The 23141-nt window shown below is 35.5% G+C and overlaps 1 protein-coding gene across 6 annotated transcripts in view; it reads left to right on the top strand.

Moving 5' to 3' along the window:
- The first annotated feature begins 260 nt into the window (after positions 1-260).
- The window catches only part of LOC109163351, a 28603-nt gene continuing 5722 nt past the window's right edge, over positions 261-23141 (top strand). Inside the window, exons 1-25 of one of the 6 annotated variants that reach the window (XM_019312106.1) lie at positions 261-611; positions 1036-1148; positions 1392-1518; positions 1803-1901; positions 1981-2049; positions 2129-2263; positions 2354-2422; positions 2810-2854; positions 3237-3292; positions 3408-3567; positions 4588-4752; positions 6717-6801; positions 8123-8365; positions 8454-8554; positions 8644-8686; positions 9644-9801; positions 15465-15575; positions 15770-15838; positions 15962-16105; positions 16764-16838; positions 16916-17089; positions 17214-17299; positions 18010-18064; positions 21456-21581; positions 21675-21788. In XM_019312106.1, the coding sequence (XP_019167651.1) occupies positions 495-611; positions 1036-1148; positions 1392-1518; positions 1803-1901; positions 1981-2049; positions 2129-2263; positions 2354-2422; positions 2810-2854; positions 3237-3292; positions 3408-3567; positions 4588-4752; positions 6717-6801; positions 8123-8365; positions 8454-8554; positions 8644-8686; positions 9644-9801; positions 15465-15575; positions 15770-15838; positions 15962-16105; positions 16764-16838; positions 16916-17089; positions 17214-17299; positions 18010-18064; positions 21456-21581; positions 21675-21788 (2739 nt within the window). In that variant the 5' untranslated portion in view covers positions 261-494. Of the gene's footprint in view, positions 612-1035; positions 1149-1391; positions 1519-1802; positions 1902-1980; positions 2050-2128; positions 2264-2353; positions 2423-2809; positions 2855-3236; positions 3293-3407; positions 3568-4587; positions 4753-6716; positions 6802-8122; positions 8366-8453; positions 8555-8643; positions 8687-9643; positions 9802-15464; positions 15576-15769; positions 15839-15961; positions 16106-16763; positions 16839-16915; positions 17090-17213; positions 17300-18009; positions 18065-21455; positions 21582-21674; positions 21789-23141 lie in introns of those variants that run through there. The other 5 variants (XM_019312107.1, XM_019312104.1, XM_019312108.1 and 2 more) reach the window with 5 other exon arrangements.

Raw genomic sequence — 23141 nt, 5'->3', positions numbered from 1 at the left:
GGTAAAAATCAATAGTCATACAAAATATTTATGGTCCAATTGAAAATCAAAAATAAAAATTGGTAAATGTTGGAATTAACTCTAATTGGATGTTAACTTCTTTGATCGCAAAAAATTGAAAAGTGAAGACGTGAAGAATATATTGAGAGTAAAAAATTTAGCGAAGGAATTACTTTCCAGTTTTCATCAAGAAGCTTTCCTTTTTTTTTTTTTCCCTCTTTTGCGTCTTCCTCTTTCAAGTTTTAACTCTTCCAACTTTCTTGCATTTCTTGAAGACTCTTCTTACAGCTTACAAGCAACAACAAAACGGGGCGGTTTGAATGCAGAATTACGCTAACAAATATATATACTCCCACCCTGAAAGCAATCAAAGATTCCTTCTGCTTTCTCTCTCCTAAATCGATCAAATTCAACTCATTTAAGATAATATAATAGTGCAAATATTCGTACAAAATTGATATACGCACACGGAAAGCTCGAAATTAAGCAGAGGTATGGACGATGAAGTGGTTCAGCGGGTTTTCCAAGAAGGTGGCCGCGATTTCTACCAGCAGCAGCCCTCTACTTCCTCTTCTTCTTCCTCCATTCTTCAATCACTTCCTCTTCATGTTGTATGTGACCTTTTCCTTCTCTCTATCTATTTTTGTACTTGAGGGACAGCTTTTCTATTTCTTTTTCCTGATATTATCGGTTTCTTATTTTTGATATGATTGAAAATACATAAATATGAAATGGGTATACGTTTTTGTGGTTATTATGGCGTTTTTTAAGGGCGGTTTTATGGAAATTTTTTTCTTTTTGCATTTTATTTTGGGACCGAATCTCTTATACTTTATTTACTTGAATGCATTTCATTTTGGATTTGGAACTAGAACCATTATTTGTTGGTAAAAGATCAATTAGTCTAGAAAATGGGATTGGTAATGATCTGAACTTGGAGGGAGGGGGTCAGGGTGGTTATTGAAATGTATGCAATTTTTTGTGCTGACAATATTATATAAAAGTCCTGACATTATTTTCCCCTGAAATTTGCAGTCTTTTGATCATGGTTATTATTTGATGGTAAAATCTATACAAGAACTTAGATCAAAGAAAGATGGCTTGGTAATGGTTGGTATTGGAGGGCCTAGTGGTTCTGGGAAATCGAGGTAACATTCCTTTTTACACAGTACTTTTTATTTTTACTTTTTCTTGGATAGAAATTAAAGATAAGGGAATGTAATTGTGTTATAAAGGTTTATTTATCATTTATTTTTATTATTTATAAATTTTTATTTTAATTATTACTTCATGTTATATTAGACTTCACTTCTGGAGATCAATTTTCTAATCTATAAAGTGGATTTAAACTCAAATAAGAGTTCATAAAGCAAATTCAATGGTTTCTGAAGCTTAGCAGAGAAAGTAGCATCTGTGATTGGTTGTGCTGTCATATCAATGGAGAACTATCGCACTGGGATTGACGAAGGCAATGATTTGGATTTAATAGACTTTGATCTTCTGGTCCAGCATCTTGAGGTATGCTGTTAAGCTTGTGTGACACTTTCTCTTGAAGTTGTAATAACTTGTATCACACATCTGTTACTGTAAAGTACCCAAAATAGGTGGATTTGTCTTTGTAAGTACTTAGTACTCTATAATTATAATTTCAGCTTCTATGGCAATTATTTACAGCTTTGAGGGTTTGGTATATGCTTCCTATGTAATATATGAGATTTTTGCATGCAGGGATAGTTGCTTACAATTCATTAATACTGTCATCTATTATTTGCACTTTTATAACTTCTTTACATTTTCTATAGGATCTGATAAATGGCCATGATGTATATACCCCAGTGTTTGATTTTCAAGGACGAAAACGAATCGGTACCAAAGAAATAAAAAGTAGTTCATTTGGAGTGGTGAGAATGCTTGCTACTTGCTCTTTTGCTTTAAACTTTAAAGCTTTTAAATTGTTCCATGCTGTAAGTTTCCTTGTAGGTTATAGTTGATGGTGCTTATGCTCTGCATGCAAGACTACGCTCCTTGCTAGATATACGAGTTGCTGTGGTAATGAAAAATTCTTCACATTTTTATTTTAAATTGCTCTTATTAGTTTGATATGAATTATATCACATGTCATTCTTAGGTTGGTGGCGTTCACTTTAGTCTTCTTTCCAAAGTGCAATATGATATTGGGGATTCTTGTTCACTGGATTCTCTGATTGACAGCATCTTCCCACTGTTTAGAAAACATATTGAACCGGACCTTCATCATGCACAGGTAAAGTTTCATGTGTCCAATGAACCAGTGCTACACTTTTATGTTACTTTTCCCTAATGGTTATAATTGATTTTCTGCATGTTTTGACAGATTAGAATTAACAACAGCTTTATTTCATCATTTCGAGAGCCAATCTACAAGCTAAAATGCAAAAGTGAGGTGCAAGAACTGAGAAATCAATGCCATTTAATTTTCAATTTGAATTTCTGAACCATTCATCTTTTTGTATGGAAATTGTTTCTTTTAATGATAGAATTTGTTCCGTGTCATTACGTATTAAAGTAGCATGTAAAATGATTCTTGCTGTTCAATATGACATTTTTCTCCTTTTTGTTTGGCATTATCTGGCTATAAATTTATTTGGCTGCTTGAAATGATATTGTAGAATATTGTTCTCTTTATCCCCACAGCTTGTTATTTTGTAATTGTTTTAAGTTTTTCTTGATGAGGCTTGATTCAGAGAAATCTATGAGCAGTCTTTCTACTTTTATGGATAAGGTAAATGTTAAGATGTAGGAGCTCCAAGTTTTTCAACGTTTGTAGCAGATAAATAAATCCTGCAGAAGCAGATTATCTGTTGGTTGTGCTGAGGTATTTTGTTGGACACATGAATGGTGGTTATATGAAGAGTTCAAGTGTTACCATGCTTCTATGAGTCAAAGATTTTTCTAGTAACATGAAATTTTATGAATATAGATTACTTTCTGATGATCAAGATGATGAAATCATATTATCACAAACATAATTTGTTTTCCCTAAATTATAATTGGATGGCTACATGGTACTGTATGATTCAGTTGTGTCATGTGTGACTACTGGCACCATGCTTTTCTCTTAATATTGCCATCTGCATGATCCAAGATAATGTATGGCCCATTTCAACAGGCTTGTTGTGATCTTGTATGTTTAATGCTATAACGTAATGATAATCCTCTATCCTGGCTAAGTTTACCTTCATTTCTACACGTTACAGTCTGAAGATGAACTTGTGTTGCATATTTTTGGGGGAAAGGATGCTCAAGTAGATAAGTATGTTCTGTACTAAATCTTCTTTCTAATTATTAGGGGTGATCAATTATTTTTTTTTAGTTTTATTCTTCTATTTTTAGTGTAAAGATGACCACTTTTGGGAGTTTCCTTTCAGCTTCATTGAGATGTACCTTAGACCTCCAGCTGCAAATGAAGAAGCAAGAATAAATGATTGGATTAAGGTGCGACAATCGGGTATTAGATACTATCTGTCTCTAGGCGACCAAAGAATTGTTGACAAAAATTTCATTATACGGCCAAAAGCAGAATTTGAGGTTAGATATCTCTAGACAATTTATTTTAATCTTGCTTTTAGATAAAAATATTTTGTGTACATTTTATATCAACTAAATACTAATCATTATGAGATACTTATTCATCATTTCTGCTGCTTTGAAATTGCTAGTATTCTCATCTTTCGTGCCTCTGTTTCTGGTTTTTAAAGGAACATCTGGTTTTGAAATTGCTGTTTTTCAGTTTGTTATTTTTAACTTAGTTTCTCATCATTTCTATGTGAGTGCTTCAAATTCAAAAAAGGTGTTTCATACACCTTATAGGTAATATGCTTAAAGACCTGATGTTTGAGATTTAACATTCTGGGTTAGCACAACAGAATTTGTTCTTTTTACAGGTACAGTTTGATATTATTTTTCTTTTGTGGTTTTGCACTGTCTGAAGTAACTTTAAATGGGGCATGTGTTGGTGACACAAATTTTTATTGAGTTGGGTGGCAATGGTGGCTCAATGCAGTGCTGGTGTTGAATTTATAAGCTAAATGACTAACATGTGTTGCACTGTCTCCTAATATGAATTTAATAAAGCTATGGTGTTGCAGCTTCTCTGCTGATTTTTTTATGCATCACACTATAACAGGCTTTGCTGCTGGTTCAAAGACCTTTTTTTTTCTCCCACAGAAATCATAAAAAATTTGGCTTTAGCATTTGGGAACCAGCAGATTGAATTGGTTTAATGTAACAGGAGAGTCTATTATAGTATTGTGTACTTGCAATTACTTGTTTACTGAGCATCAAACATTTATTCATTTATTTTTCTACCTTGGCGAAGATTTTTCTGTTTATATCTTTAGTCAGGTTATTGATTTAACAACTACTTGTTGACCCCCATCCCCTCTCCCTACCCCCACCTACCCATTTATATTTCTCTTTGATGTCCAAAATCCTCCCTCCTTTTTTATCTTTTTGGACATTGACTGATGGCAAACTAAATTGAGCACAAAATCATTGTGTTTGACTTGCCTTGTTTGTCTTTTGCTGATCCTTTTGCAATTATAAAAGGTTGGACGGATGACTCTGGGTGGATTGCTTGCCCTGGGGTATACTGTTGTAGTCAGTTATAAACGAGCATCAACCTCTGTCAGTGAGGGCAGTTTTTCTGTTTCATTGGAAACAATTGATACTCTTGGGGAGGCATACATGGTCTTGAGAGGGACAGATAGAAAGGTACAGACTTGTTTGCCTTGCTCTTAATGAATTTCTACCAGCTCTCTTATTCCTTGCTAATTCTTTTTGTTAGAAACTAAGGTTGTGCTCGGGTCACTCAATTGAATCCAACCAATTAGCTATTCTAACCCATGGCCTTATAAATAAACCCATATATTCTCTCTTATTTTCAATGTGGGACTCTTAACACCCCCCCTCAAGTGGACAACCGGGCCATTTTGAATCTAACCGGTTGACCACTTGAAATTGGACGGGACCCTCCCCTGAAACGAAAGCTTTGGACACCACCAAAGTGGACCGAACAAGCGGGCTTACGAAAGCTTAGACGCCACCAATACCCATAACTGGGTGAACACAAAGTGGATTGAATAGGCTTTGATACCAGGTTAGAAACTAAGATTGGGCTTGGGTCACTCAATTGGGCTATAATGCACATGGGCCAAACCACACTAAAAGATTGAGTCCAACCAATTAGCTAATCTAACCCATGGCCTTATAAATCCATATATTCTCTCTTATTTTATTAATGTGAGACTCTTAACACTTTTCACAAGACAGTAAAGATAATATCTTCTCTCCTCCTTTCTGGAGGGAACCTTTTATTTCTATTTTTCCTTATGCATTTTTGTTTAGTACTCCATATACGAACAAAAATTGCTCAAAAGTTGTCATGCAAGAGCTTTGCTAATGCATCAAAAGCCGAAACCACCCGCCTTCTGTTCCTTAGTGACTCTACAAACTGTCAACATATCAGTGCATTGATCATGGTATTAACCTAGTTATTCCCCAACAGAAGAAAACACATATGCTAGATATCAGCTCCCATTACCAAGTGAAAAAACAGATGGGTTTTCCACTCATTACCAGAACCTTATCCCTTCTCTGTAGGTTGTCTTTATTCAGATCTGACTAATGTCTAATAAGCTACTGTCCATGTTGAAAATGATAACCTTGGGTGACCCTCCTTTTCCATATTCCTTCTGTGTTTAAGCTTATTTGTTGCCTGGGACTATGAGCTTGTAGAAACATTTGACAGAGAATTCATCATTCTTGTCATCCAATCAAAATAATTCTTTTGGGGGTTCAGCCAAAGTTCACAGAACAGTGAAGCTTAAGCTTTAAAGAGAAGATTGAGCAGAAGCATTTTGAATAAATAAACTCTCATTATATGGAAACTATATGTGTGGGTGGGATCTCGTGAGAATGGTGTCTCCTATGAGAAATGGGAATAAATTTTGTTCGTCCATTGCAAAAGAATAGATGGATGAGATCTATACTTAAATGAAATATGTGGTGACATTTTTCGTAAATATGTAAACTTTCATTGCATCGTTTAAGGGAAAAACAGTATTGTTTTGGGGAAAAAATGGGTTTAGTTAAAACCTATTAACATATGCAGAAGTTTAAATTAAAGATGCGGTGATATTTTTGTAGATATGTGGGAGTTTTTTCCTGCCATCATTTTGAAGAAAATCCGGATTGTTTTAGCCTAAATATGCACAGATAGATCAGGAAGCCTAAACACACATCACTTTGTGATACACATGGTTTTTTTTGCCTGCATTATTTTAGACTAAATACATACGTCTAAACACATTGTTTCAGTCAAAAGATGTACTGTTTTGGCATAAATACACATGGGTAGAAAGAAATCTAAACATGCATCGTTTTGGGACAAATATGTATATGATTTATTTATTCAAAATTTTGCTTATTTATAAAAATGCCACTGCCTTTTTTTAAGCATAGATTTTTGTCCTTTTATTTTTTTGTGATGGATGGATGAGATTTATTCTCACTTCTCACAAAAAGCAATTATTCTCGCATGATCCTTTTCCAAAATATATGTTGGCCGCATTATGTGCTGTAGCTGACTAACTGGTGACGGTGAGCTCATTTTTCTTGTTCATGAACATGGTCATTTTGTGTGAGGGCTACACCATTGGCATACCTTTCTTTTGCAGATGGTTGGAGCTAAAGCATCAAGGATGGGTGTTAGTGGACCTTGGATTACTAAATCCTATCTTGAACTGATTATGGAGAGAAAAGGTGATATTTGAAAGCAACACTTATGACATTGTTTTATTTTTTGTCTTATTACATTGAGCCAGAATATTGGCATTTCTTTTCCCATAGTTAATTGAAGAATCCATCTTTTCTTATTCATTTTAAACAACAGTTTTTTTTAGTTGCCCTTGTCAGGGCTGACTAGTAATTATCTGGTTGGACTACCAACACCCTAGAATCTTGATCTATGCTATTAATGCTGAGATGCCATTAGGTAAGAACTAGCAACAAGTTTGTAAAAATTGGCACCTTCTGCTTTAGTGAATGGATCTTTTTCATCTTGAGGGTTTTCAGAGTTTCTTCGTTAGATTTAATTCCATATATCCTTGTCCTAAGCTGTCCATATATTTGATTACTATGTTGGACTGTTGGACTGTAAAGTATAAAAAAGTTTTGGAGTTGGTTTCTCACCTTGTTTGTTTACTATTTTTTCATGAACCATAATTGTGCGCAACATGTTCCTGTGGATAAAATATGCAAAGCATCACCAAAAAACATTCAGAAAAAAATTCATTAACCAAAGTTTGTAACTCCATGCATTAATAATGTGTGAAGTACTGAAGTCCATCTCCATCTTTCATAAAGTAATTATTAATTATGTAGCACCAATGAATGATCAATTACATATCCTTGTGTTGTGTACTGTTCTAATTATTTTGTAGCATCATATACTTTGGATAATTTGAGACCTTGTAGTTTTCTCTGACTAGAGTGGCATTGAAGCTTAATTTAGTTGAGTTCTCACTTCCATTTACTTCTCAAATTTGCTTAAGGTGATAGCCATTAGTTTTGGTCCAAAACATTAACTATTATTGCTTGAGGGCAAAAGAAAATTTTATTGTTGGGACAAGAAATAGATACAAGAATTTAGGGATGAGAAGTCATCTGAAAGAATGAGGAAAAGAGTAGGAAATCATATAAATATTTCAATCTCTTTGGAGTTTGTGTGGAAAATCATCGTAAGGAATTTGTAAATGATAATTCTAATCCAATATTAGTAGCTTAAGCTCTTTTTCCCACTTTAAGGATGCATCTAGTATTACCTCACTAACATTCAGCAGTTAAATGGTATTCACATGCAGAAGATGCTAAATGACAATACTATTTCACATGTTATCTCCATTATGAATGAATACCTTTCCTCAATGTTCCTACATGCATCTAGTACGCCCTGTGGGTATTAAGTTTTTATTTATATGCATATGTATTTACAAATATATATGCTTGCATATATATATGTACACACACACACACACCTGTCATATATCTATTTTCATTGAGATAATCTAATCCACTTCTGTAGGTGTTCCTCGACTTAATACACCCCCTCTTTTGGCTGATGGATCTAATGCTATTTTAACTAGCAACCAAGAAAGGCTGATCATTGCTCCAAAACCACTTCATGTTACCCCTAACCTCGATAACAGGCTTGAGGATTTGTCTCAGCCTTGGACTCGGTCTCCAACCAAGTCGAAAATGGAACCTGTCTTGGCAACATGGCATTTCATCGCACCAGATCCTCCACTTACTCATGGCTCACTTGTTGGTGTGTATGCAGCATACAAAACTAGAACAGTCTTCAATTTAATGCATTACCAATATTCTATGTTTTTCCAAGTCCTCTCTTGAAACAGCCACAGATTCATCTTGTTCCAGGGATGCTCTGCAGCTTGCTCCAATGCCTGATTCATATGATTTAGATAGAGGGCTACTTCTTTCTGTTCAGGCAATACAGGTTAGGACTACATCTGTGCAATCAGAAGTCAATATTGAAGAGTCTGCCATTTTGTTTGAATAATAAACATAAACTTTGGCTTGTTTCAGGCTTTATTGGAGAACAAGGGTCTCCCTGTCATAGTTGGAATTGGTAGAATATGCATCACACTCTTCATCTCTAAACCCTATACATTCTTTCTTTGCACCTACCTCCCCAAATAGTATTTCAATTTTCAAGTGCTTTAATTTTTAAGTTATCATTATAATTTTTAAGAATAAGTTTTGTTCAAGCCTCTTTTCATTCTCTTTCTTCCCTTGAACATGGTTCTTTTCATATTTTTTTTAAAGGAAGGGTAAAATGTTTGTTGAAAAATAAGGATTTGAAGAACTTAGCCACCACCCGCTGGAGAGGTGGAAGCTAAAATATTAAAGCAAGTTAAGAGAGAACTTAGTCTTTGCATTTATTGAAGAGAAAAGACTCCTAGGTTGATACACTCTAGATTGATTTACTCTAGGTTGGGATGGTAACTGTCCAACTTTTAGAGAATGAAATACATATGTAATCTGCTGCACCTTGCAATAGCCATACCAGCTATGACCAATTAATGGGATCTTGATGTTACTAAGGTCAACAATTCTCTATTTTCTGGACATTTACTATGTTTCTTACTACTCCGTAATATTTAATGCTTCGGCATGGGGATATGGCATATGAACAGATGCTTTAGGGGGAGCACAAAATGCAATTAACATTTGTGCAACATTTTTCCGTGAGTACAATTTTGCTAGCAAGTCATTGATGACTAACTATGCAAATGAAAAACTAAATTATAGGCCTGCTTCATGAATTGTTTCAAGTCCTCTCTGCCTAATTTTTAGTATCTTGACAGTACTTTATGTGATGATATAGTATCTTGAGTGCTGATTTAAAGTACAAGAGGAATATGGATGTATTAAGTAGGACCCCCTGCTGAAAGACGAGTTTTTACTTGCTTTAAAATTGTGGTTAAAATTATAGTATGGAATTGCTTTTGCATATACTTTGTATAATTAGGCGAATTTTATAATAATTCTTGTGCATGGTTTCTGTTTCTTGTTGTCCATTTAGGTGGTCCTAGTGGATCTGGAAAAACAAGTTTGGCTCGTAAGATGGCTAATATTATTGGTTGTGAAGTTGTTTCCCTTGAAAGTTATTACAAAACAGAAGAAGTAAAGGACTTCAAGTATGACAATTTTAGCACTCTTGATCTTGCTCTTTTGTCAAAGGTAAGTATTATTTATCTTGTGCCCTTATGATCATATCTCCTGCTTCATAGCTATATCTTTTTGTGTGTGTGTGAATGAAGATGGAAAGTCAAACACTGTATAACTGGGATGATTATGCTGTGCAACCGTGTGCACCTAGCATTGGATTCATAATTTCTATATTATAGATTCATAATTTCTATACTATAGATTCATAATTTCTATACTGTAGATTCATAAAATCTATATTGTAGATTCATAATTTCTAAACTGTAGATTCATAATTTAAATACAGTAGATTCATAATTTCTATACAGTAGATTCATAATTTCTATATTGCAGATCCATAATATCTGTACTGTAGATTCATAATGTTTGTATTGTAGATTCATAATTTCTAAATTGTATAGTTATCAAATTATGAACATATAATTCTATGATTTGTGAATACAAAGTTCAACAATTCGGAATATGAACATAGAGTTCTGTAATTGTGAATATAGAGTTCAATAATTATGAATATGAAGTTCAAAAATTATGAATATATAGCTTTATAATTATAAACATATAGTTCGGTAATATGAACATAGAGCATGGTGCACACGGTTGCACAGCATAATTTGCCCTATAACTAGGAGATGGATACTATTAAAAGCAACAATGTAATATATTAACCATCTATGCAAGTTATATGTGGACCAAGGTCCACCTTGCATTGTGGACCTTGGTCCAAAAACGATATTCATATTATGTATCTATAGTTAACATATTATGGGGTTAGACACCAGGAATGAGAATGAAAGTCATACACATTGTTTGGTTGACAACTTTTTAAAATACGGATATAGGATTTGATTACCCGTATAATTACAAAACTCATAACCTAATTTAAATCAGGTATCATTCCATTAATTTAACCTTATCCTTCCTCATTTCATCGCCTCCTCACTGCATTGCCTACTCATTTTATTGCCACTTTTAAGATCAATTGCTTTGATTTTTTGTCTTTATATTTTTAAAACCTTTATTCCGATTATTATAGAGTCATACATAACTAAATTTCAATATCGGCAATCATTCTAATTTCACCCTACTACTAAACATGCAAAATACTTTCACCAAAATCCATTCCAATTACCAAGTATTTGATTTCCATTCCGATTCCCATGTTTGAACCAAACATACCCATAATCTTGACATGGTCCATCATGTGTATGGTGGGTCCACAATATATCAATTGCTCAAGTACAATGCGATATTTACATATGTAATAAGGTATAGTAGCTTGCCAAATCTTCGGTATCTACATGGATTGAATAGAGGCCCCCCTTGTCTTGGAAGAAGCTTAACATTTGGATCTATGGGTGTGTCAACTGGCTTGCAGTTTGTCATACTTGTTTCTTCAAGAATGTCTAAACATATTTTCGTTGGGACACATAGATACCTTCAATACCAAGAAAATATTTTAATTTCCTAAGGTCTTTTGTCTCAAAATGTTGACACAAATATTTCTTGAGTTGTTTTATTCCTTTTGTATCATCTCCTGTGATGACATTGTCGTCAACATAAACCACAAGATATATGCTTTTTCCAAGAAGATGTTTATAGAAGACAGAATGGTCGGCTTTGCTTTGTATCATGCCAAATTGTTTGACCACGTCACTGAATCTCCCAAACCAAGCACGTGGAGATTGCTTCAACCTGTTGAGTTTGGAAGATGGAATGGCCTGGCGGGTGGAGAATAACACCACCCGCCAGTTAAGCGGAAGCAATGATGAAGAATCAAGGAATAGAAAATGTATATAAGATTGAAATATATTAGTATTATCTGTATTATCTGTGTGTTTCTAACAAAGAAACATAGTACATATATATATATATATATATATATATATATATATATATATATATATATATATATATATATATATATATATATATATTCAAATACATAACTGTAAGTAACTACCCATAACTAACACCTATTCATAAACAGACACAACCCTATAGATAAACCTAACTCTTTTTTTTCACACAACCCATAGAGAGACCGTTTGAGATGACAAACAAGATTTGCTCCTGTCTTAGCCACAAAGCTAGGGGGCTGCTCCATATATACTTCCTCATTCAAATCACAATGTAAGAAAGCATTTTTGATATCCAACTGATATAATGGCCAGTGACAATTGGCTGCCATTGAGAGAAGAGGCGGATAGAGATGATTTTGGCTACAGGTGAAAAAGTGTCTATGTAGTCAATGCCAAATACTTGTGTGTCCTTTAGCAACAAGTTGAGCTTTAAGTCTATCAACTTGTCCATCTGGACCGACCTTCACATTATACACCCATCTACAACCAACCACAGTTTTTCCTGTAGGTAAAGAAACTAACTCCTAAGTTCCCAAAGAATCAAGTGTTTCCATTTCATCAATCATTGCTTGCTTCCATCCTGAATGAGGTAATGCCTCCTTGACATTCTTTGGAACAGAAACAATAGACAAACTAGTAATGAAAGCACATTACGATAGAGACAGTTGTTTTTGTGTGAGGAAATTATATATAGGATAAGGATTTCAAGTGAATCTTTTACCTATTCGACTGGCAATGTGAGAGTCTGTTTGTGTTGTGGTTTGGGCTGTGTTCATGGGAAGCAAAGATGTAGGACATGAATCAATTGGATGCCCATCCTCTTGGGAGTTTTGACGATTGCGTCGTTGATAGGTGTACATAAAATGGTGAAACATGTCCTTCCTCTTGAATGGTTGGATTTTGGTGTTGTTCTTTCAGGAATCGGTATAGTTCTTTTAGGAACAGTGTGAGATACAGGCTCTGAAAAAGTAGGAACAGGGAGAATTTCTGTTACCTCAGTGGGTTCCCCTAGGAAATCAGACTAAATGGAGGTGAAAGAGAAAAAAGGTGTTGTTTCAGAGAATGTAACATCAAAGGAAGTATAGAAATAGTGTGTTTTAGGGCAGTAACACCTAAAGCCTTTTTGGAGGCGAGAATATCCAATGAATACACACTTTATTGCCTTAGCATCAACTTTGTCACGTCCTGTGGAAGAGTCATGAACGAAACAATTACACCCAATTACCCAAAGATCCGTAATGGGAGCTTATGGAGAGGTTCCTGTGTGCGCAAGATGTGAAGAAGAATTTTTCCTTGCAAAATTAAAGAAAGCATTCGATTTATAAGATAGCAAGAGTGAAAGTGTAAGTGTTAGAAAAATACTCTCTTGTATTATCACTGCGTAAGATTTTGAGAGATACCCCAAATTGATTCATAATTTCATTGTAGAATTTCTGAAACACATCAAATAATTCAAAATGGTTCTTTATTAAAAAGACCCAAGTGCATTGAAAGAAATCATCAATGAAGACAACAAAATTTGAGAAACCCAAAGTGGATGAAACCCGACATGGTCCCCTAACATCGGAGTGAACTAGAGAGAATGGGGTATTAGCCCTCCTAGTCACTAGGATATGAGGCTCTTGAGTGTTTCCCAAGTTGACATGATTCACACTCTATGACTTTTAGACTTGACAAACTTGGAACAAGTTGTTTTAATTTATTGAGATGAGATCAGGATGTCCTGTTGAAATTGAGGGATTGAAAGGCCTGGCGGGCACCACCCGCCAGTTAGGCGGAAGCAAAATATGTGAGAAAACCATAGAAGAAGAAAATAGAAAGAGTATATTATAATGAAAGATTATAATAGATTGTGTCTGTGTGTGCTCTATACTTCTATGTACGTCTATATATACTAAACTATATACTAAATCAATCCTAATAGGAATAGGAAACTAAGCCCACTCCTACCAAGAGTTTCTTAATATTCAATAAAGGTTTCCTAATATTCAACATGTCCTAAGCGACAATGGTTAAGGAGAGGTGAAACACTAGCAGTGCAAGCTATTTTGGTATTGGTATGACATAAAAGTGGTAGAGACCTCGTGATTCATTTCCTACACCAATTGTCTCCTTTGTTTGATGGTTCTGAATAATTATGGAATCAGAGGAAAAGGTAACTAGACAATTAAGAGAGTAAGTTGATTAATTGAGATCAAATTGAAGGGACAACTGGTAATGTAAAAGACATTAGATAAAGATAAAGAATGAATGGTGACTTTTCCAATTCCTATAGCCTTTCCTTTTGACCCATCACCAAATGTAACAGCATGAAGAGAGTCTAAGAAATTAATATGGGCGAAAAAGGAAGGGTTACCAGAGATGTGATCAGTGGCTCACTGGCTCCAGAATCCTTGACCCGAACTGATTCAGATCTTAATGCAAGGGTAGTATGAGAGATAGTGGTATTGGCAGCCTTCAATGCACTGTTCAAAATGTTATGTTTTGCCATAATCATTGGAAAAATATGAGAAAAACACCGTAGGGTCGCAGAAAAGGAGCAGACTGATCTGGAAAATTTGGCCGGAAAATGTCGTCGGAAAAAGCCTCACTCGCCGGCGCGTGGCGTCGGAGGTCTGCCTGCAAGGTGGCATGTGAGAGCGCGTATGGTGATGATAGGCGGCCGGAAAAGATGGGCAAGGTCGCCGGAGTTCCTGTTGGAGGGTTGTGGTACCACCTTTGTGAACAAAGCTCCCAGTATTGAATAATATAGAAAAAGGGATGATGAATCTGGAGTTTATCCGTAATAGGAATTTCACTGTTCATCCGTGAGAATTTAGCCCAAGGAGTGGCTCTGATACCATGTTAAAACAATAGAGGGAAGAGGAAGAAGTGATACTTTATTTCATTCTGTATGTTCCAAGTTCTCCATATTACAACCATAAATGCTAAAAACTACTCTTCTCAAGGCTACAACTTCCTAGATTAGAGTAAATATGGCTGCCTATTTCCAACAGCGCTGACCGGCTATATCAATCCTTATGGCGGATGGCTGATGGCCTTCTCTTCCATCATGACAAAATATTCATTCCTCTTAGAGTCAGAGATTGTACAACGTATATTGCAAGAGACTCACAACAATAGTCACAATGGAGTACAGAAAATAATCCCATTGCATATGGCATGACTTCCATTGGCTAGGATTAAATCGTCTGGTGTGAGATTTTTTCTCCAACTGCTCAACATGCCAAAGAAATAAATGGGAGAATTTACATCTAGCAGGGGTGTTGCAACCGCTGCCCATTCCAGCTCATGTATGGACAAATATCTCCATAGATTTTGTCGAGGGACTTCCAAAAATTGGAGGAGAATTGGTGATTTTTTTGGGTGGTGGATAGATTCTTGAAATATGCTCATTTTTTGATGTTACAACATCCATTCACGGCTGTCATAGTGGCACATCATTTTTACACTTACATCTTCAAACTACCTGGGTTACCTAGATCAATAATTAGTGATTGTGCTGTGGTATGTTAATGTATGAGCACCTGGAGAGACTTACTTTGAGCGGGACAAAGTTGAATTTCTCTTTAGCTTACCATCCACCATCTGATGGAACAGCCTATGCAGTATGCACACATTTAATAATGGCTCCCTATACAGTGACACTTATGGTCAAATAACCTTAGAAGTGGAATACATTTAAAAATCTGTTTTGGCTGCTAAAAATCTAGCATCTGATGCCTGCTAGTTTTTGGATAAATTTAATGTGTTAATTTTTTGCAGAACATTTACCTATCATTGCACTAATTCATTTTGTTTCACCTGCTTCTATAGAATATTGATGATATAAGAAAGTCTTGTAGAACAAAAGTACCCATCTTTGACCTGGAAACTGGTGCTCGTAGTGGCTTGAAGGAGATTGAAGTTTCTGAAGAGTGTGGAGTGGTATGTGCATAGAATTTCTGTCTCTTTACTCTGTTCTTACAGTTGCACAATATCAACAAAAAAAATGATTCAGATCTTGATGTTTTTCAACTGACTGCAGAGTTTAAATCTTAGATTGGCTATTGGATTGGCCTGTTTATCCTTGTTTGATTGTAATTCCTAATTGGTATGTAAATTCTACTTTTGTTGTCTAGGTAATTTTTGAAGGCGTTTATGCTCTGCACCCTAACATTAGGAACTCATTGGACTTGTGGATTGCTGTTGTAAGTATGATTCATGCTATTTCTTTACTAGGGGAGAGTGAATGTTTGCTGACACTTCAGTTTTGTCTGGATTTGCAGTTAACACAATAACATCCTTTAATCTAATTTATTGTTCTGATACAGGTTGGGGGTGTTCATTCACATCTCATTTCTAGAGTTCAAAGGGATAAAAGTAGAGTTGGATACTTCATGTCTCAAAATGAGATTATGACAACAGTTTTTCCAATGTTCCAGCAGCACATTGAACCACATCTTGTTCATGCACATGTTAGCTTAAAAAAAACTTTCTCTAGTTTCTTATTTTCTTCTGTATTGAATAATTCAACTTATCCTCTATATCAGTTCTGGGCAATTTAATGCTAATGAAACCAAAATCACTTGTAACTTCCAAAAGTATATTTACATGTCCCTACTCCCAATTTTCTGAGTTGGATATTGTTTTTCTGTGTTCGCATGTTGACCACTGAGACTTGAGTAAAATGGTAGAGACGTGTCCACTTTAAACATGTTTTGGGGCACACAGATGAGTGAAAACATTGCGTAACTTCTGAATGAGCCAAAGAAGGGTCTCAATATTAGATGTCAGATTTTATTCAATGAAACTTCATCAAGTGTTGTACTTGATCATTATAGGGAGGGAGGGAGGAAATGTATGCTTTTCCATGTCCTATGCTGTTTAGTGTCTGTGATGTATATTGGCTTTACACTGTGAATTCGGTGGTAGCTATTGTGCTCTAGATTTGTAGAATCAAATTGAAGCTAAAACTTTGCTACAATGTGGACACCACAAAGAAGTATCGTGAAGGAATATAATATAAACATAGTTTTGGTTTGAGAATTCAGAAATGCTGTTTTCTGTGTCCATTCTAGATGTTAGTTGTAAGTGGTAGTTATGCTGTTCTAAATTCTTTATTCTATATTGCAGCTAAAAATTAGAAATGATTTTGACCCTGTGCTTTCCCCTGAGAGCTCGTTGTTTGTGTTGAAAAGTAATAAGCAGGCAAGTAAAATTAGTTTCTGTTTCCGCCATGAATCTGTATTTACTTATTGTTTCTTAAGGGAGGACCTTCTTGACAGGTGGCATATCAAGATATTCTGAAAATTCTTGAACCTACCAAGATATGCAGTTCTGTTCAGAGTTTTATTGATATATATTTACGTCTTCCTGGAATACCTAATGGCCTGCTAACAGAAAGTGATTGCATAAGAGTCAGAATATGTGAGGGAAGATTTGCATTGTTAATACGCGAGGTTTGTGTCTTTAATCGAATTTGTGACACATTCTTTTTTTGTAAAGTACTCTGATAAATGCATGATGGGCATTCTCTCATGACTTCTTTTCCATTTATTTTCTTTTGAATTTTTCCTTCTAAAGCCTATAAGAGAAGGGAGCTTCATTGTTCAGCCAAAAGTGGACTTTGATATCAGCATTAGCACTGTTGCTGGCCTTCTTAACCTCGGGTATTGAGTTCTATCTTGGTGTTGTTCTTCACTGTCTTACTTGTTTGTCCTTTTTGGTTATGCACCTCATTGTTTATATGGATGGAAAGATTGGAAACATTTCCAATTATTGTGCACATAATTTCTGCTATTGGTAGTTCTTTTCTTTGTGTTTTTTTTTTTTTTTTTTTTTTTTTTCCTGATTTTTAATTCTTGTTCAGATGTATTTAGATGATAATTGGTAAGCGAGACAGCGAGTCCATTGCTAGATTGTAGTATACCTTGTTGTGACTTGAATGCCTTTTGTAATGAATTAAAGAAGAATAAGATCCAAACATGATATGTGACTGGCTTAGAAGTGTATTTAATGGGACATTTTTTGAAATGTGCTATATGCAATTATGTCTCTAAATCAGTGATTTTCATTTATTTAGATTTATAGGCCTACTGAACTACTGAAGTGCAGGTTCATTAAATTTGAGTGAAGATTACCATTATGCAGTGTTTGAAGGTTTTATTTCATTATTCTTAAATGGATTCTGAATAGTTGACAAGATGCCTTTTTCACCTAATATAATCTTGCTCTATATTATCTCAACTGTGGTTATACTTTAAGCTTTATCTGATTCGGCATATTGCCATCAATTTTTTTTTTTTTTTGTGTGTGGGTAACTTGCGGATTTATTTTCTTTTGATTGGAATTTTTTTATGATTGATCTTCAATGAATCAGGTATCAAGCAGTAGCATATATTGAAGCATCTGCATATATCTACCAAGATGGAAAGGTAAGATCACTATTGTGTAAGTTTTAAGAATTGGGATTGTTTATCTAAATTCTATATCTTTTACATTGTCTATATTAGTCATATCAATTATATCTTCATTCTATCTATCAGTAAGTGGGAACTGTAATGTCATTGGCTTTATAATTCCTCCTTTAGGAAGGTAAGGTCACTATTGTGGATTGCAGGCATGTTCATACTCGACAATAAACTTCTCTGAATTTGAATAGTTCATCTAACCAAATTTGGCAAAATTTGGGACTATAATGAAGTGACATTTGAGAGATTTAGTGTTGTGATGGGTTATATTTTTTTGTTTGAGAAAATATTCCACTATTGAGGGTGGAAGCCTCCAAAAGAGAAATATAGAGGGGGAAGCAGAGTATTAAGAGTTCAGATAGAGCAGATTGAAAATTCAGGGTGATGCCCTTACTTTTACTAACGACAGTATATATAGTGATTCCCATACAACTATTTCCTTGAAAGTATACTATTTATTTGGCACTTCCTGCACTATCTACAACGGCTACAACGGAAATAAAATAACAAAGAATTAGTCTGCATGGCCTGAAATTTAGGAGACTCAGCTGCAAATGTAATCATGAAGTCTAAGTGGAATTGAGACTTGTCTCTTGGCCCTCTCACCACCTTTAGCATGCTGCGTAACATTACCCGCCTCATCAAAAGAAGCCTTGTCCTCAAGGCTAATTGGGTGCGTGGAAGGTGTCCCAAAATTGCCAAGTGGCTTCTGCAGGTGATGTACGATCCCACTGAACAAGAACCTGTAGCATCTTCTTCTTATCCACCTTAACAACTTTGAAATGAAAGTTGAGTGAAGAGAGTAAAGAGGATTTTTGGAAAATTTGTTCACTCTTTTACAGTCTTACTCTCGTAGAAAGGAGAATACACAGCTCATATATATGCATGCTAGTCAAATCCCTATCATATTCCTATGGTTTCATCTGCCATTTGGTTTCATATGCCATAACACTCCCCCTCAAGCTGGAGAGTATAAATCATACACTCCAAGCTTGTTTGGTACAAATATACCCAACTCTAGGAGTTCTAAGGGATTTTGTCAAGATATCAGCTAACTGATCTGCAGAATTGACGAAGCTAGTTTTAATTCACTCTGACACGATCTTCTCCCTGATGAAGTGGCAATCAACCTCGATATGTTTGGTCATCTCATGATAAATTGGATTTGAGCAATGTGTAGAGCTGCTTGGTTGTCACATATCAGTGTCATTTGAGCAACATTGCCACATTGCAACTCTTGAAGTAAGTGCTTCAACCACTTGAGCTCACACGTGGCAAGGGCCATAGCCCGGTATTCAGCTTCAACCATAGTTATCATGGCGTCGCCTAGGCGACGCCTTGGCGTCCTGTCGGTGGAGACAGGACGCCTGGAGGCTTCGCCTCGCCTGAAAATGGTGAGGCGAGCTCCGGCGTCGCCTTTGCATCCTAGACGATGCCAAGGACGCCGATTCGGCGTCCAAACCCATAAACCCTACCCATTTTTAACTTTATCTTTTAAAAAAAATGGTATGAGAAGAAGAAAGCCAACCCAGTGACCCACAGCCACCGACGACGCCGTCCCACCGCCGTGGGTCGTCATCGGTGCTTCTTTCTTCTCCCACCGCTGTCGTCGACTGCCATTCTTGATTTTTTTTCTTCCTTTTCCTTCTTTCTTTCTTCTTGGCTTCTTTGTTCAGACTTATTTACTTTATATTTACTTTATTACTCCTAGAAAGTTGTAGCCTTGAGAAAATGAATAGTTTTCTGCTTCTGTTTTGTAATGAAAGCTACTGCAGCTACAACTTCCTAGAATATAATAAATAAGGCTGCCTATTTCCACTGCCTATTTCCACATATATTATATATAATTCTTCCCAATATATATTCTCATATTATTATTATTATTATATTTATATAATATATATAATATATAAAATATGCTGGCAGTAATTGTTGTATAATATGAGAATATATATATATATATTACTCTTCGCCTAGGCGTCGCCTAAGCGGGCGCCTAGTCGCCTAGGCGACAAGGCGGTCGGGGAGCGCCGCGACTTAAAAGGGCGCCGTGATAACTATGGCTTCAACATTGGACCTTGCGACCACATCCTGTTTTTTACTCTTCCAAGATATAAGATTACCACCAATGAGTACACAATAACTTGAAGTAGAGCGCATGTCAAACAGACAACCGGCCCAATCTGCATCAGGATACCCAACAACTTGAGCATGTCCTTTATCTTCATATAGTAAACCTTGCCCCGGTGCTTTCTTGATATACCTTAGAATCCGAACATCAGCATCCCAATGAGTATCACAAGGGTTCTCAAGAAACTGACTTAATACACTAATTGCAAAAGAGATATTTGGACGTGTGATTGTGAGATAATTCAATTTTTCAATTCATCTCATGTATCGTTCTCGGTCAAGCAATGGCTCCCCCTGTCTTGGTAGAAGTTTAACATTCGGATCCGTTGGATTATCCACAAGTCTACAATCCAACATACCGGTTTCTTCTAAAATCTCCAAGGCATACTTTCTTTGAGAAATGACTATACCACTGCTAGATTGTGCCACTTCAATTCCGAGAAAATACTTTAGCTTGCCCAAATCCTCGGTTTGGAATCGACTGAAGAGATACTCTTTCAATTGAAATATACCCTCTTGATCACTACCTGTAATAACAATGTCGTTCACATACACTACATGGTATATGCATTTCCCATTGTTAGAATGGCGATAAAATACAGAATGATCAACTTCACTTCGAATCATACCAAACTCACAAATTATAGAGCTAAATCTCTCAAACCAAGTCTGTGGAGACTGCTTTTAGCCAAATAAGGAGCAATTAAGTTTACATACCAAACCAGACTCCCTTTGAGCAACAAACCCAGGTGGTTGCTCCCAGGTGAGTGAATCGGGTCCGACGGTATAGTACATGGATATGTTTGTACATGTAAATGTTTAGGGTTGCATATAAATATGATGCCCTTGGATGTTTTATCATCACAATTAATAAAAGAACAACTTCGTTCCTGTGGACGTAGACACTTTGTCGAACCACGTAAATCTTGTCTTCTTTACTCTCTTGACGTAAAGATTTATTTACTTGGATCAAAGTTCTCATCATTCACCTTTTATGCTTTCCCAGCCACAAAATTGGTTCTCTCTCCACCTTCTCCCTTTTCCCTCATTTAATTTACTTTTCCTTGTTTCTCTAAGAAATTATCCGGTTTCTGAGTCTAAAATATTCACTTGCTTGTATCTTGGATGTTTGATAGCTCTATTACATTTATTAAGGCTTCAATGTCTTTCATGCATAAATTACTTAATATAAGCTGCTTCTGAAAATTAAGAATATTATCTTTAGATTCTTATTGAGGTTGATCATCTACAAGATGTGCCTACTCCTTACATACAAATTAAAGGGGTAAATAAGGAGATCGTGGCAGCTGCTGGTTGTGCACTTAAGCTGGATGGTTCATACACAACAAAGGTTTTGATCCTTATGTCCTTTGCCTTCTTAATTGGAAGTGCTATTATTCTCAATCTGCACTTAACTGTTCAGTGATATTCTACTTTTTTTCAGAGTTATCTTCAAATAGTTCTAGAAAGACTACCAGCGCATGAGGGGAGTTCAAGTGGGATTCCTTCTCGACAAGCTGCTAAGTTGCAAGAACTAGTAGAATATATACAATCTCAGGTAATCTTGCTTTGTGATAAGTTGACTTGTTTACATTTCATGATGAGTTAAATAATAGATTTAATGGCTGTGAGATTGGTGTAGAAAGCAGCTTTAGTAGCTTTCACTAGATTGCAAGGTTTAATTTAGATGGTGTTTGGTTGGGAACTTTTGCACCTTACTATGGATTTTGATACCATTACCATGTTCGTTTGTCTACTTTTGTTATCCTACTGTTGGATTCAAATCCTTTAGTAATTACAAAACCCATTACTCTTTTAGGGTGTGTTTGGTTCACACATAGGAATCGGAATCGGAATGGGTATCAAATACTTGGTAATGGTAATGGGTTTTGGTGAAAGTATTTAACATGTTTGGTAGTAGGGTGGAATGGGAATAGTTACTAATAGTAGTGCTTGAAAATAAATAAGGGAATGAAACCCTTATTGTATTTGGGTATGGGTTTTTCAATTGATGGGGTATTCGAAACCCATAGTAGTGTTCTAAAAACCTATCAACCAAACAACAACAATCACTTTCATACCCATTCCTATGGGCAAAACCCACCAACCAAACACACCCTTAGTCTTTTTCTCCTCTAGTTTTGAACAATGAAATCAAATATGAGAAAAAAATTGAAAAAAATAAAAAAAGTTATTGTCCATGCATTAAATATAGAATTTTAATATATATACATATATATGTATTATATATTATATATTTATTTCTTTTTATTTTAATTAATTAATTTATTTATTTATTTTGATTCCAATTCCTACTACCAAATAAAGTGACTCATTCTCTCTAAACACATTACCATTACCAAGTATTTGATTTCTATGGCCATTCCGATTCCAATGTTTGAACTAAATACACCCTTAGTTTCCCTGATGCAACCAAACAATGTTGGGGGACTGGTTATATACTATTAATATTTTGCCAATGGCGTGAGCCATTTGGTATTAGAAATCGACTCTAATAGCTTTCACCAAATTGCGGGTTAGGGACTTGGGGGTAAAGATTGAAACCTTTAGTTTTTATTGATGCAACTGAAATATTAAGGGCTGACTGATTATATAGATTAATGTTCTGCCAATTGTCTTAGTCAGTCGTTTAGTATTAGGAAGCAGCTCTAATAGATTTCACCAGATTGCAGGTGGGGAGGAAAGCTTGAGACCTTTAGCTCGCTGTCAATAACTAGTTCTCTTGATATACTTTTTAACCTGATACGAGTAATATATGAGGTTGATATTGTTACAAATAAAAAAATAAATAACTAAATAAAAGGGCAAGCTAGCTTTTTTAGATATACCTTTAGGGATCAATTTCACTTTCTGCGATTGATGTAGCTAATAATAGAAGCTGACTGTTCCA

This window comes from Ipomoea nil, unplaced genomic scaffold, assembly GCF_001879475.1.
Source record: "Ipomoea nil cultivar Tokyo-kokei standard unplaced genomic scaffold, Asagao_1.1 scaffold3017, whole genome shotgun sequence".
In the NCBI taxonomy this organism is placed as follows: domain Eukaryota; kingdom Viridiplantae; phylum Streptophyta; class Magnoliopsida; order Solanales; family Convolvulaceae; genus Ipomoea; species Ipomoea nil.
This window is presented reverse-complemented; position numbering and strand designations above follow the sequence as displayed.